At 35.8% G+C, this 13873-nt stretch overlaps 1 protein-coding gene across 1 annotated transcript in view; it reads left to right on the top strand.

Annotated features, from left to right (window-relative positions):
- LOC128988453 (cadherin-99C-like) overlaps positions 1-13873 on the top strand; it is a 137777-nt gene that overhangs the window by 53744 nt on the left and 70160 nt on the right. Inside the window, exons 2-4 of the mRNA XM_054409746.1 lie at positions 2902-2982; positions 11064-11129; positions 13040-13218. Coding sequence (XP_054265721.1) covers positions 2910-2982; positions 11064-11129; positions 13040-13218 — 318 coding nt within the window. The 5' untranslated portion in view covers positions 2902-2909. The remainder of the gene's footprint in view (positions 1-2901; positions 2983-11063; positions 11130-13039; positions 13219-13873) is intronic.

Raw genomic sequence — 13873 nt, 5'->3', positions numbered from 1 at the left:
TAACTTATCACATTTCACCGGATAAATCACGGGGAGGATAAGAAGAGAAATACATAAGGCTTAGACACTGGTACAAATTACAAATTGTTAAGTTAATTAAACTTAAGTGACTTAAGTTAATTAAAGTATCGTTCACAACTCGTACCAAAAGCTTTTTCCCGACACTTGCTCCATTATACCAGTCCTCGGCTATGCCTCGTACGTGAAAATAACTCTCACCTGCTCAGCTTTGCCTCGCACGTGAAATTTGGTTTTCCTGTGTTCGGCTTTGCCTCACACATGAAACTTGAGCACGCATCGGAAAATGCCGCTTTCGGTAATAGTAATGAAATATACTATACCGTAAAAAAGTAACTACAGTATTTCTAAAAAAAAAACACACACTGCAAATACAGATGAAAATACAGAGAGAGAAGTATTTTGAAACCACGAGAAACTGACGGCTTAAGTCATATTGAAGGCCTTATGAAACTCGTAACTCATTATTTTTCTGACCATAGCATTTATGGTATAATCTATCGATATAATACGTGCTAACTGTAGCTATCCACCAAAACTCCATGGAGTAGAAAAAGCTTACTCCTCCACTTATTTTGGATACTAACTGAACCGACTTTAAGCATCCACAATACAATCCAAAATCGCGAAGGAATGTTAAAGCTCACAGTGGCTCAACGCTGCCCGCTGAATGTCAGAGTCTTGGCCTTGAACGCATTCCGCGGGAGACGGTGTGTCTACCAGACCAGCCTAGGGAACTGTTGTAACCAGGCGGGAAACAAGAGGTTTTGTGAAATGTGAAGTATCGGCCATTGTACATCTAACTACGGGGTCAGGGCTGGTAACTTCGTGACGGGTTAATATGCTGATATTTGCTGGATACTTAAGAATGTTGGAAAGGCATTTTGCAATTAAAGGGCTTGTTAGTTGAAGGCAACTACGAGATATGTACAAAACTCCATATATTTAGATTTGGAACTTTAAAATTTGAGCCTTTAAAGATAGTTTTTCTTAGCACGTCAAAGAATAAGTTTAGCAGTTTTCATAGACCCTTCTGTGGTAGGGCACGAGCGAGAGTTTAGCCACGTTAGGAGCAAGTAGGCAACTATAAGTAAGCGTCAAGTACGGACATTTATGTATGTGAAATTTAGTTGTAACACATCAGTATATGTTTAGGTTTTTGGATTGTTTGAACGGTATGTTGTTGTAGCTCTGGGTGCTGTATACCGAAAATAATTTCTGAGAGATTACAGTAATCTGGAATAGTATCTTGAATAGGTTATTGAATCAGCTATCAAATCAATGATACAAAAATAGCATTTCTCATAATTAAGGATACGTGAGGATATATATTTGTAAGTAACTAAAGTTGTTCTGTTTCACTTGAGTCTTGTTTGGAAAGCCAACAACGCAGCAGCCTGTCATGTCACGGCTTCAAAGAACTCCAAACTCCTCAGCGTGTAGATGACTATCGCACTCGTGATTCTTATGACATGAAGATGGTGCTTAACATATTCCTCTCATACAGGGTGTAACGGTGCCACAGGAACCTGTAGAGCGCCGACGCCGGTACCGGTGTGTTGCGTCACCGGAACTGCTGAGCATCACGACTGCGCATGCGCTCATGCGCGAGGATCGTGAGACCCATTTCCACCCGATGGGGAAGCGATCATCCGTGCATATTAGTAGGGCTGGGTCGCCCGGACCGAAATTGATAAGTCGGTCATAAGTGATGATCAAAATATTTAGTGTGCCAGCTATTTTCACGTTTTTCTCCAATCGGTAGGATGACTCTTTAAGGAGAGACTCTATGACTTCCAGCTTTCACGAGTCTATAGTCTTCTTCGGTGATTCAAGTTAAGGAGTTATTGTAATGGATTCATTTGTTTTGGATGTAGAGCAAGGATTCACGTAAGGGTAGAACTGTTTGTGAGGACATTGCAGACCAAGTTTTGGTGCAGGAGTAGAACGATCTAATCTCTACACATTTCATTCCTTTACCGTCATCTTTCACCAAAGATTTTATAGGAGATTAGCAACATCAAAACATGGCTTTGGACCACTTTCCCAGAATTAAGCGTTAAATCAAAAACTAACTTTAACTGAATTAAAAATGTCACTAGCGTAGAAAAAATTCAAACGCCATTAGCAAATTTTCCCCGATAGGGAAGAATCTATTATCGGATGTATCGCTACGACAACTAAACCCAGAACCAATTTTAATTTTATAGTTTATAGTAAAAATGTCCTATGTGGTTGCAACGACTTTGTTTCTTACTATGATACTATCTTGACTACGGGCTATACTGATCTCACAAAATCATATTTTGTTTCCAACTATATAATTGGTTGCGTGTCTTATTAGCCCAGTGAAAAATTAGTGTCTTGAACGCCCAGTCGAAATTAATCTTTGGCACATTCCAAATGATCTTAGGCACTTATGCCACTTTACCATGAGTTTTCCATTCTTCCATACAATATGATATTGGAACAGCCACTAAAAAGTTGTTCGACAAACCTCTTCCCCTATTACTTCACTCCGGCCTTGTCCAGTGACTCAGCTGACACCCGAGCTGGGGGAAGCTCTCGGAAGCCAAGGCCTGTGATTATGACCTCTTTAGGTGTCACTGTCCACCTTAGTTAGTTAATGCCTGTACAAGACACAAGGACAGCGTAGGTGGCGCGGCTACATGTCATGTTATGGAACTTAATAGCATGCAGCTTTTGCAGATTGGTTTCTCAGACATTGCTGAAAGGATTAATGAATTGTTAAGAGACAAAGTTTATAATACGAATCTTACTACGACAACTTTAATCTCAACTCAATCTTATACATTGATGAAGATGGTGCATTTGGTTGATGTATAAAGACATTTTTTATTTCATATTGTTCATATTTTTCAGGAGGAGGGATGGGTCGGTGGCTTGTGGAGGTCCTCTGTCTTCTTCTTCTCTTCAAAACCCATCTCGTGCTCGCACAAACAGGTAAAATGTGATTTAAATATGTAGTTTTATACGAAGCATTTTAATTATTCCTATATTTAAAGGTTTAGGATTAAAATAAACTTTCAAAAAATATATAATGGTTCAGGAAAGAAAACTATTACAATTTGTAAAACCTGCCTAGGTCTATAATGATATATTTCACACTATATGCCTACTACTGCCATCTTATTTGTAAGGAAGACCTTATATGGCGTAGTTTTAAAATTCTTCAAATATGAGCTTTAATGATTAAACCTATACAGTATTGCGTTGTGAACTAGTCAAGTTTGTGTACAACACGTTTTAAACTACTTTAAGTTACTATATGAAAATTTTAAATTTAAAAGTTTTTCTATGCCAACCAAATGATAATTATAGTTAAATTTTTTTTTAGTAACTTAATATTCTAAACTTACAATTGAGTCTATTCAAAACCACTGAGTGATGTAATCATTAAACATTTTCATTGGAGCGCTTGGAGATATAAAAGATTTAAAAACGTAGTTACCTATGTGAGCGTTTGGGACTTTAAAGATCTGAAGCTTAAAAAGGTTTCTTAAACAATTCACTGTTCAGCTCTAAGCCAATAACTGACACATATAAAATTCACCGCTCGTCAAATCCATAACAGCTTCATACAAGAAACTGTAGAAACTTCAACTCACACAACTAGTAGTAACATTTGCCTGATTTACAGTCACACAGCACAAAGGCTATTGACTATTGGCAGTATGACATGTACAGGCAGTTATCATTTCAAAGATATCGTTGTCGTTGACGGCTCGGTGTTGTGTCGTTTGTCTTTTGTCGTCGTTTGCTGACCGCCCGCTTCTCCGACCTACAGTGAAAGTAAGGTTAATTGTAACCCTTGTTACTTATGTATGCAAGGTGATAAGTTAGCAAAGCATTTAGTTTGGCGTCCATTTCTCCGGGGCCTTGTTTGAATAGAATGTTTATGATGAGATGCATAAGTGAATATCTTAGAGACGCTTTTGTTGTGCAAAGGTCAAAAGCATGCTCAACTAGTTGCTGTGCTCTTGTAGTCTCAATTCATTAGGTGCTGAAATGACTCTATAAATACTCCTACCGCAGCCGACGTACAGACTATGTGAATGTTTAGTTGGTGTTTTCTTCTTTTATTTAAACAGGCTCATGGAATAAGGCATCATCATGTTCATTGTAACAACATTTTTAAAGGAGCAAGTACTCTGAAATCCAAATTTCATTACAGAAACCGGAATAAGTTGTTTGCTTTGAATGCTGTATTAAAAAAGTGTACAATGCAATTTAAAACTGTAAGAAGAATTTTATGTACATGCACTCCACGTTAACTAGTTGATTTTCCATGAGGATATCACGAGTCACAACGTACAGAGTATATAATTTTAATCTTTAGACAATCAGGCATAGAATAAAATGTATTACCCCCAAAATTGTTTATCCATATTAGGTGATTTGATTAGTAAAGAAATAGTTTTGCTAGTTTTTTTTTATCGCAAGCAAAACTCGTCAATGCAAACCCCACAACTGAAATTTCCTTTTCATAATCAGAAGTGACTTAGAGTACTCATTCATTGTCATGTTGATTTGAACAATAACGATATGTACCTAGATTCATTAACATTATTGTGATGGTAATAGTTATTTATTCGGAGTATGATTCATCAAACAACACATAATGCTATTTAGAGAAGATGACGATGGAGAAAGTGGCGTAGGCTAGGAACTATTAAGTAAACTGTTATTTTGACGTAAATGTTAAATTGTCGACAGGTGACTGATTTAAATTCTTTCACGGATATAGTGATTTGTTTTTATTTCAAATGCAAAATGAAATCTCACGGACGAACTGTCAAACGATCACAAGCAATAACTACCCCACTTTCGAACACTTCCTCATATACTCTTCATTGTAGTGCTGCTCACGTTATATAAATTTTACCCAGCTTACATAAACTGTATTCAGATAGGTAAATCGTGCTATCTAAAACGCATTAGAAAGCAGTGTGTACTCGTCTGAAGAAAGTTTAGTCTAATGACACACAAAGATAAACTGTAGTAGAATATATTGGCGAGTGTGGCATAATCGATTTGCCTGGACGTGATCTAATCTAAAACATACACAAGCCGAGACGATGACTCACAGGGCAGCTTTCAGCTCTCACACACTTGGCGATTATTAATTATCTTGACACACTTCAATTAGAGTGATATGAAAAGAGTAATAATATTAATCAAAACCAATTACTTAATGGTGTATCTAGGTTGGCGTTAACTATCGGGACAAGTAGATATTGCATTTCCTCGTTAAAGTATATTGTCTAGAACATAGACATTTTCAATTGAATAATCACTCAAGAATAAACAAACATTTAGCCTGTTTTAAAAAGACAGTGAATGTATATCAACAGACCAAATGCTGTGGATTGTGGATTTGTGTGCTGTGCCAAATTAATATATTTCATATCGTATACGTATATACTTTGGACCTTACAGTTTAGTTCCGACCGGTATGGTAAAGTTTTGTCACTATTATACAAGTTTTTAGAACTAAGAGGGGCAAATTAACAGTAGCACCTGTCGGAATGGCTTATTTAACTATGTTCGTTTTTAATGTAAAATTAGCGAATTGATTGTCCAAATGTATATAATATGTCTACTTCAGTATAGTATAGTCGGGTGTGGCAGGCGCATGACAAATGTACCAAAGAGAATGTTGACTGGTGTAATTTTGCTGAAAACGATAGCTCAGTGGTAGCGCCTTGGGTTGATTAGCCGGGTTTGGAATTTTTAAGATATAGCTGGTTCAAAACTGGTCAAAGACATTTGCCTTATGGCTGCAACCACACACTTATGGCTTGTACTTGTGCTCTATACCATACGTTTACAAAAACACGACTACAGATCTAGTAGTACACAATTTAGTACCAAGAGGATGTGCCATGGTGAGGGGTATAGTTGAGGTTTAATTAATGGAATCGTAACCCCTACACCACCTACAATTAAAATTTGGATGTTTACAGGTATTTGAGAGTAGTGGAATTTGAATTTTTACAATTAAATATTTGTTGAAACTGCAAATACATGTATCGAACGATACTTTCAACATTGTTTAACAATATCTCTTAGGGTACTATGTTTTTTTGTGTATTTTCAAGAACACACATAAAATAACTGTACAATTACAGTTGATAACTATTCCAATTAAGTAGTTTAGCTGTCAAAAACGATCTCTAGTGACCATCTATTTATACCCTAATCAGCAATACATAAAACTAAATAAATCGTCAGAATTGTGGAACAAAATCGATCTCGAAAGTATCTACGACATTAATCATCAGTAAAGTGTTAACGAGCGACTTTCTGATTGGCTGGACACACGATACACGGAGCACACAGCATACAAGCTGACCAATCAGTCCAGCAATAATTGGAATGGGGTGTGAACACCAGAAAACTGCAAACCTAGAGTGAAAGCAAATAATGCACATTGCACACGTTAGCAGACCATTTGACTAACGAACCAGCTGGTATTTGTATGATCTGTTGAAGGTGTGGTAAACTGGTATATTGGTAGAGCATGCAGTCTGTTGAAAAATTACTATTTCTTATAAGTCTTACCAAGAAGAAAATATAAGCCTACAACCTATCACATGTAAGCAAAATATCCATAATAGAAGTTATAGTAGTACTGTAGACAATAAACACTAACTTTTGGAAATGAATTTGTCTAAAATAGGCCTACTTGTATCTAACAACATAGCACGTATTATTTTTTACAATTAATTTTTGGTAAGTTTTTATTTTGGTGATTTTTGCGGACCCGGTTACGTTTAAAAACTTACGGAAAATTGTGTTGTAAATCGTCTCAAATAACAACGAGGATTTGGATATAATAAGAATTAGGTTGGTTTTCATTTTAAGTCATTATTAAACATGCTGCATTCAAGAAGCCGTAGTACAATGTAACAGTAATTACAAACCATAACAATGTTGAAATTCAACATCTGAAGATTACAACAAATTACCCAAAACTTAATGTTTATTGGAGAATTTTATCAAACAGTTTAATTTAGTTTATTTTAGTTATTTTGTATTCAAAGCTGGTTCTGGCTGTATGCGCTACGAATAAAAAAATTTCCCGCTTGCGGTTGTGAAAGATGCAGTGCTAACCTCTGCTAAAATATGAAATTCAATTACTTTAATTCGTATTACCTGAAAGAACATAAGAAGGGTTGGACTTTTGAGGTAAAGTAGGTCAGTACGAGTCTGCTGAATCTATTAATGAGAGTTAGGACCAGTCGGACCGCCTCCCTAGTTAGGAGGTCTTGATAACATTGTCTCAATATTCGGAACAGCTTTATTGGCACTCTCTGTTGATTTTATGTGACAACTCCTGTCTTATTGTGAGGGAAAGTTGAGGTATTGAGGTAACATCTGGATGTATAGTGGTAATAATTTATACTTATGTAAAACAAGTAAAGTTGCAATTAAATGTTCATAATTTTGGTACCATTATTCTTAATTATGTCATAAATATGGCTTACGTTAAAAAAAAACTATTTCCATAATTTTTTTTTTGATTGTAGGATTTATTAGCTGTACTGGGAGGTCCTTCAGTTCGATCGTGCGTTCACGTCACTGCTATTACTCGCTTCATTGGGCTGGCAATCGCCTAATTGGGGATAATATTTTTCTTTGAAACTTAGTGGTGTGGAGGAGGCCGGAGTAGGTTGGCTGTATTTATAAATTAGAAGTTATTGACCACAAAAGATTGCATATCCTCGATTTTAATATGGGTTTTGGGTAGGAGTACGTACTCAATAAACTGAACTTTGTATATACAGTGGTCATCTATCGTTTTGTTTAGTTGTGGCTGTAAAGAGTTTGTTTAAAATACGCTACACCCCTGATTTCAAGCATGGTTATTTCTGTGTACATATAATTTTGCTACTTACAGGTTTACTAGTCTGTGACAATAATTTAACACTAAATAACTTGGTGAAAACTCAAACACGTTGATTTAAAATTGTCATAATGAACAAACTGTAAGTATTTGATCCAAGATAAAGATTTGAACCATCAATTGCACTTTTATATTGTCGTGAAGTGAGGGTTCCAGATCGTACGGAGAACGACGCCCGCGGAAACCAGATGAGTCATAGGGAGGAGTGGTACTTCCTGCTATATCACCTAAACAGACCATCCTAGAGATATTTGTAGACAATTAAATATCCTAAGATAGTGCGAAAAATATTGTAGTATATCATTTAAGAGGGAATAAAGATGAATTACACATTTGGTTTTTGCGTTTGGATCTTCATAAACAGCCAAACATGAAAGCTACAATCAATTAATATTATAAGGCCTTACCTTAGCAATCCTATTTTATCGATTCGTAATTAGTTTCGGACCTGAAGGTCCATCATCAGTCGGAGTCTAGGTTGACCAAATTTTTATAGTAGAATCCACCCGTTGGGTTTCGTAGAAAGTTTCATCACATTTAACACAATACAAATCATAGTGGAAACGAAAAATAGTACAAAAAATTAGAGTTAAAAACCATGGTTTCATAGTGTGGGATAAGCTTACTTTAGTTATGGAACACGTTTGGTCAACTTAGACTCCGACTGATGATGGACCTTCGGGTCCTAAATTAATTTCGAATCAATAAAATAGGATTGCTAAGGTAAGGCCTTATAATATCAACCAATTATACATAAGCAATCCAGAGGCTAAAATGATTTATAACTACAATTCATCTTAACTATGGTTCGCGTTCTATAGGTCATAAAATAGTTTTCTGATTTAGTATACTTATTTCATTTATTTGATGAATACCATCCAAAATTATGTGACAAATTGCAGCTGTATGATATGTGTATTGACGTTTCCTAATATTTAATTCAAAAGTGTAGTCTATCACGATTAGTCCATGTATACATACCGAGTGACGTTCATGGTGGCCATATGATTGTACAAAGTATTTTACCTTACCTGTAAGACTAATAAATTAAAACAGAAGAATGTGTGCCTAATGAAACATGGCAAACAACTCTCTATCTACTGGTATGAAAACATATAAATAAAATAATCAAGATTAATAGAGAAAACTTAGAAGGCTGGTGGCAGTACCCTGAAGGAGTTTAAGATCGGGATTATGACAGGAATCTCCCGAAGCATAATACAAAACAATTCCCAACATTTGACATGCAATTAGACGTAACTCACATGGCATGTTTAACCTAAGATTTACTAGCATTTCCGTCGCCCCCCAGCAGCAGCCCTGCAGCCTCACGGATGGCAGACCCTCTAACCACCTGATTGCTCTGATGTACGACCGTAATCCTGTTTAATTTGCATGTTTATAGCTCGTAGCGCCGCCCCCAGTTAGCCCCGCAAGATGTATAGACTGTATTTGTCAATAGACACTATCCATCGGCCTAACACCGTCGAGGTAGGCTACAATCATGGCTTGTAGGTGCACGCCTAGAGATAATCATAGATCTGGGTCTACTGGTTTCCTCCGTGCAAGAATGTTATGATTGAAGCATGATTGGGTGCTCGGTGGCTCTGCGTCTGAAGTCGTCAGGAAATGCAGTATTTAGGCTATTTACTTTATTTGAACCAGTAAATAAGTTTGTAATTGACTAAATAAATAACTGTTGACTACCAAATGTTCGACGAGTGGGCGGACATTTTGCTATGATGAATGCATTTATTCGGTAAAAACGGCAAAATAAAGTAAGTAGTTAGATAGGCACAGAACCACTTTTATTTGCTGTCAACTACAAATTTGTTTCACGAAATTGTCAAATCGCCTTTTCACCTTCTTAACATAATTTTAAAATATTTTAATATTTTTTTAGAATTAAGTTATGTTCTTAATATATATATTTTTTAACATTTGGGAATATTCCTATCTAAAGTTTGCATCCGTTTAACTAGCAAAATAGCCTAGTTTAGTTTTTTCTTTTCTTCCAGAAAATCTATTAACCTTTACGTTTGCGTGCAGAATAGTTTAAACCATATTATAGAAGAATGAGCAACTTTTTCAATAGGAAATTCTATTTCGATTTATTCAATACTTTCAATTCCCTAACCGATTTCTTACTGTTTCAATCTAATAACATGTTCATTGTGGGTTTCAACAATACTTTATCTACAATTCCAATACATTTATTTCAGTGTTATGTCCATGTGTGCACCAAACGTACTAAACTATTATCTCGATTGCATTACAATTTTCAATTAACTTAATCGAAGGATGAATTATCTCTATATTTCAGTTGCGGTTTGGAGAGCGAAATTTCCACTGTGAGATGAACCCTGAAGTCTGCGCATGTCTGTAATAACACTAGTGCTTGGTCAATTAATTCGCACGCCATGTAACGGGACACAGAAATCAACTAAAATTAGAAACCACTTTTCGCTAAAATAGCGTGTGGCGATGGCCGCGGGCTTGGAGTCTCTTGGCTGTTTTTATGTGGATGTAATTTTATAGTGTATTTATGGTAAATATATTAGCTTGTTGGCTGTTACAGTGTTGTAAGTCGCTCGAATTTTACTTATAGTTTATATAGTACTAACGGGTAGGGTTTGAATTTAGGATGTACTAAATAATATTTGTTGTTGATAACATTAATTTTATTGGACAGGATAAAATGTGAAAAACTCTGCACCTTTTCAATACATTGACTTTGTATATTAAAAAGCCATAAACTTCTTGATCCAAAAATACTTTTAAAATGTTAGACCTTGATTGTTTTTTTAATTAATGTTTAAATTAGTTATTGTAAAACAGTTTAAGTGTAAATATTTTCAAATAATATGTCGTAATAAATCAATTTAAGCTAATTTAACTACTGTTTTACTATGTTCAGTTAAGTTATTGTTATGATGAGCTGTCTTACTAAGTTGAGTATGTGTTATGCAAACCAAAGAAAGTATTTTTTTTTTCATTAATTGTGTTTTTAATTTGATTTTGGATATTTTATTAAAAAATAAAAAACAACCTTTATTTATCAGGTGTAAACAACTAAATAAATATACAAAATTAAAATAAATAACGCCTGTTTCAGGACTCTGCGAGGTAGAGAATGGCCAATCCAACATCATTATGGATATTGAAGAGAGCAGAGAGAACGGTAAGTACTTTTTGAACGAATGATTTTTCCCAACAACGACTTTTAACATTTTACCAATGTTTGAATGATAAATCAGCATTTAGATCTGGCAATACATTGATGGGATATTTTTTGCAATTCTGAACATTTATAATATCCTGCCCCTACAAAACAAATATTACAATGACAGTGAGTGTAAATTAACAGAACGGCTCCAGCGTTGCTCCGTTAGGACTACATCATTGTTAAACTCTTTGACCTTTCCACAGGTTTCCCTTCTAATAACTGGTAGTTATTTCTATTATCTCAGTTGTTTACTGGTGGACTAGATTGTGCCTCTATTTAGAATTTTAATTCCTATGTTTTTCTCATCAAATGTCAACACAAGAACTAATGATTTTAATTGTATGGAATTTCTCTCTGTGTAAAATGTGTACAGTAAATATTCTGTTGGTGACACAAAATGTTGCAAACCTGATTATTATATGGTTTTTGCGTCCGATTTCGTAAAAGTGATCATTTTAACTGTTCTATCAGCTTTTGTTTTCTAGATAGGGGTCTATCTACAGTTTAAAGTATTTTCGAAACTACCACAAGACTATTAGTACAGAGTACATTAGAGTCTCGATTTTCCGATCTCCTTGCGGAAGATTTACGAAGAAGGTGCGTGCTATTTACAAATGGTATCAGTGAGAAAAACAGTTTTGAAGCCTTGAATATGTTTAAACACAATGAAACATCGTTCATTTAATATTTGCAATATGTTGTCAAAGTTTTTTTATTTGCGTGCTATTTGGCCTTTCTGAGGCCAGTTTAGATTCTTTACTACCTGATACTCTATGGCATCACTCAGCAAAGTAATGTAGATGTTTATTTGATCAGCAGGTTTTGAACTTTATACAGAAGTTCATTTCTCAAATCACTAGAGCAACCTAACCTTGCACCACATATAAAAGTTCAGAAGAATCAAGTTCCACAAAAATTACTTTATATCCGAGCGATATACTATAATATCTAATCTATAAGATCAAGTATGTTTCGTGTCTACCCAACTACAAAACCCCATGGCCGACTGCCAAAGTCCCCAAACCTCAGGTTGGGAGTGGCGGCCTACTTTACGTTTGCCAGATCGTTTCCATCTGATTCATTGTTGTACCAGCTGATTGTCAGTCTTCATTCACTCTCGTCTTGCCGAACAAGGAGAACAATATTAGGACAGGTATTGTCTGCTTGATTAGCTGCTATTGAGAGGCCGGTGATATAGATCACCCTGGCGGCAGCCGCTGATTGCATTTGGTCTATTTTGTAACATTAGCCATGATTTTATTGTTCGATTATGGCTAAACAACTACCCTGATCGTGTACTTATATTACCTAGTACGTAATGTGTACTATAAGGGTAATTTAGATTGTAGTTAATAGAACTAGCGGTTTGTTTTGTTGCAATACTTAAATTGGTATTTAATTTGTATTGTAATCAGAAAAATGCCCGGTTATCTGTAAAAAGCAAAAGCATTAGGTATTTTTTGCTGTTAAAAGTGGTTATATTATACCAATATATTGCCAGAGTTACTCCATAACGAAGTAAGAAGATAAGTCATTGGATCTTGAAACACTAATACTAAAATGGTAAATAGGATAGTTTGATTTCCGCTGAGTTCACATTTCCACTTTATTTGCAAAGAATAATCGAATATTCGGTAGGAATTTTCCCAAATTTATTTTTAAACGTATATGCTTGTTTTTAAACTTCCAGTTTCAATGTAGTCTGTTAGGTCAATTGATCTCTAAACACAACTGCAATAAAATGAATACCTCTTAATTCCGAGGGATTAAGACATTTTATTTGTAAAGTATTCTGATTGCTACAGAGTACACCCAGCTAAAAGGTAATCTTGTACATTGCTCGATTTCGACCACATCTGTTGCAGAGGTAGGCCAGGCCACCACTCCCTCGGAGCTACCCATCTCTGGAGACCCTCTGGCAGACATCAGTCTGGACCTTGTCTTCCCCAAGGGCAACCCTTACTTCACACTCCAGGGGAAGAAGCTGCAGCTGCTCTCGCCTCTGGACCGGGACAAGGATAACCTCTCGCACATAGTCTTCCAGGTCTGTTGAAACAACTTGAATGGTATTTTATACTTAACACAGATTGTTGTAAACGTTTATGTAGTATATACATTTAGCAAACCGTTCTATTTGTAGAGTTTCAGCCTGTCACTTAAAATTTAAATGTGAAATTTAGCTTATAACGTTAGACATGACAGTTGGATCTTTCCAAGTTTTTGTAATACAAATTTAAAATTTTTTATTTTGGTTTGATCATGAATTAACTTTGAATTTAATAAACTTATTCAATGTAAATGTGGTTCTTGGTTTTTAGACGAATTTCTCTTACTGGTACGTAAAAAAGTAATTTAATGGCCAATCAACCTTAATCTTGTTAAAAATTTGTGAGCCCAAGGTATCAATTCAAACTAAACGAGGTTGCTGTAGTGTACGAATGAAAGAACCCTTTCAGACCAATTTCCATTCGTGTGCTCCCGCTATCTCCGCGTTCCGCCACCTCCGAACCCAAATCTGTCCCGCCACCTCCGAATTCTTGAGTGACCCTTATAATCCCGTCCCGTCACTGCCTGCGTTGGTAGCAGTCATTGCATCCACGGCAATGACAATTTAACCCGTGCGTTAGGTTAGGTTGGGTTAGGTTAGGTTAGGTTAGGTTAGGAGGTTAGGTTAGGTTAGGTTAGGACGGAAAGTCTTA

The sequence above is a fragment of the Macrosteles quadrilineatus genome, unplaced genomic scaffold (genome assembly GCF_028750875.1).
Source record: "Macrosteles quadrilineatus isolate MER2022 unplaced genomic scaffold, UCM_ALF_1.0 Scaffold_3__2_contigs__length_128488019, whole genome shotgun sequence".
Classification (NCBI taxonomy): Eukaryota; Metazoa; Arthropoda; class Insecta; order Hemiptera; family Cicadellidae; genus Macrosteles; species Macrosteles quadrilineatus.
Note: the sequence above shows the minus strand (reverse complement) of the source record. Positions and strands in the feature narration are given on the sequence as shown.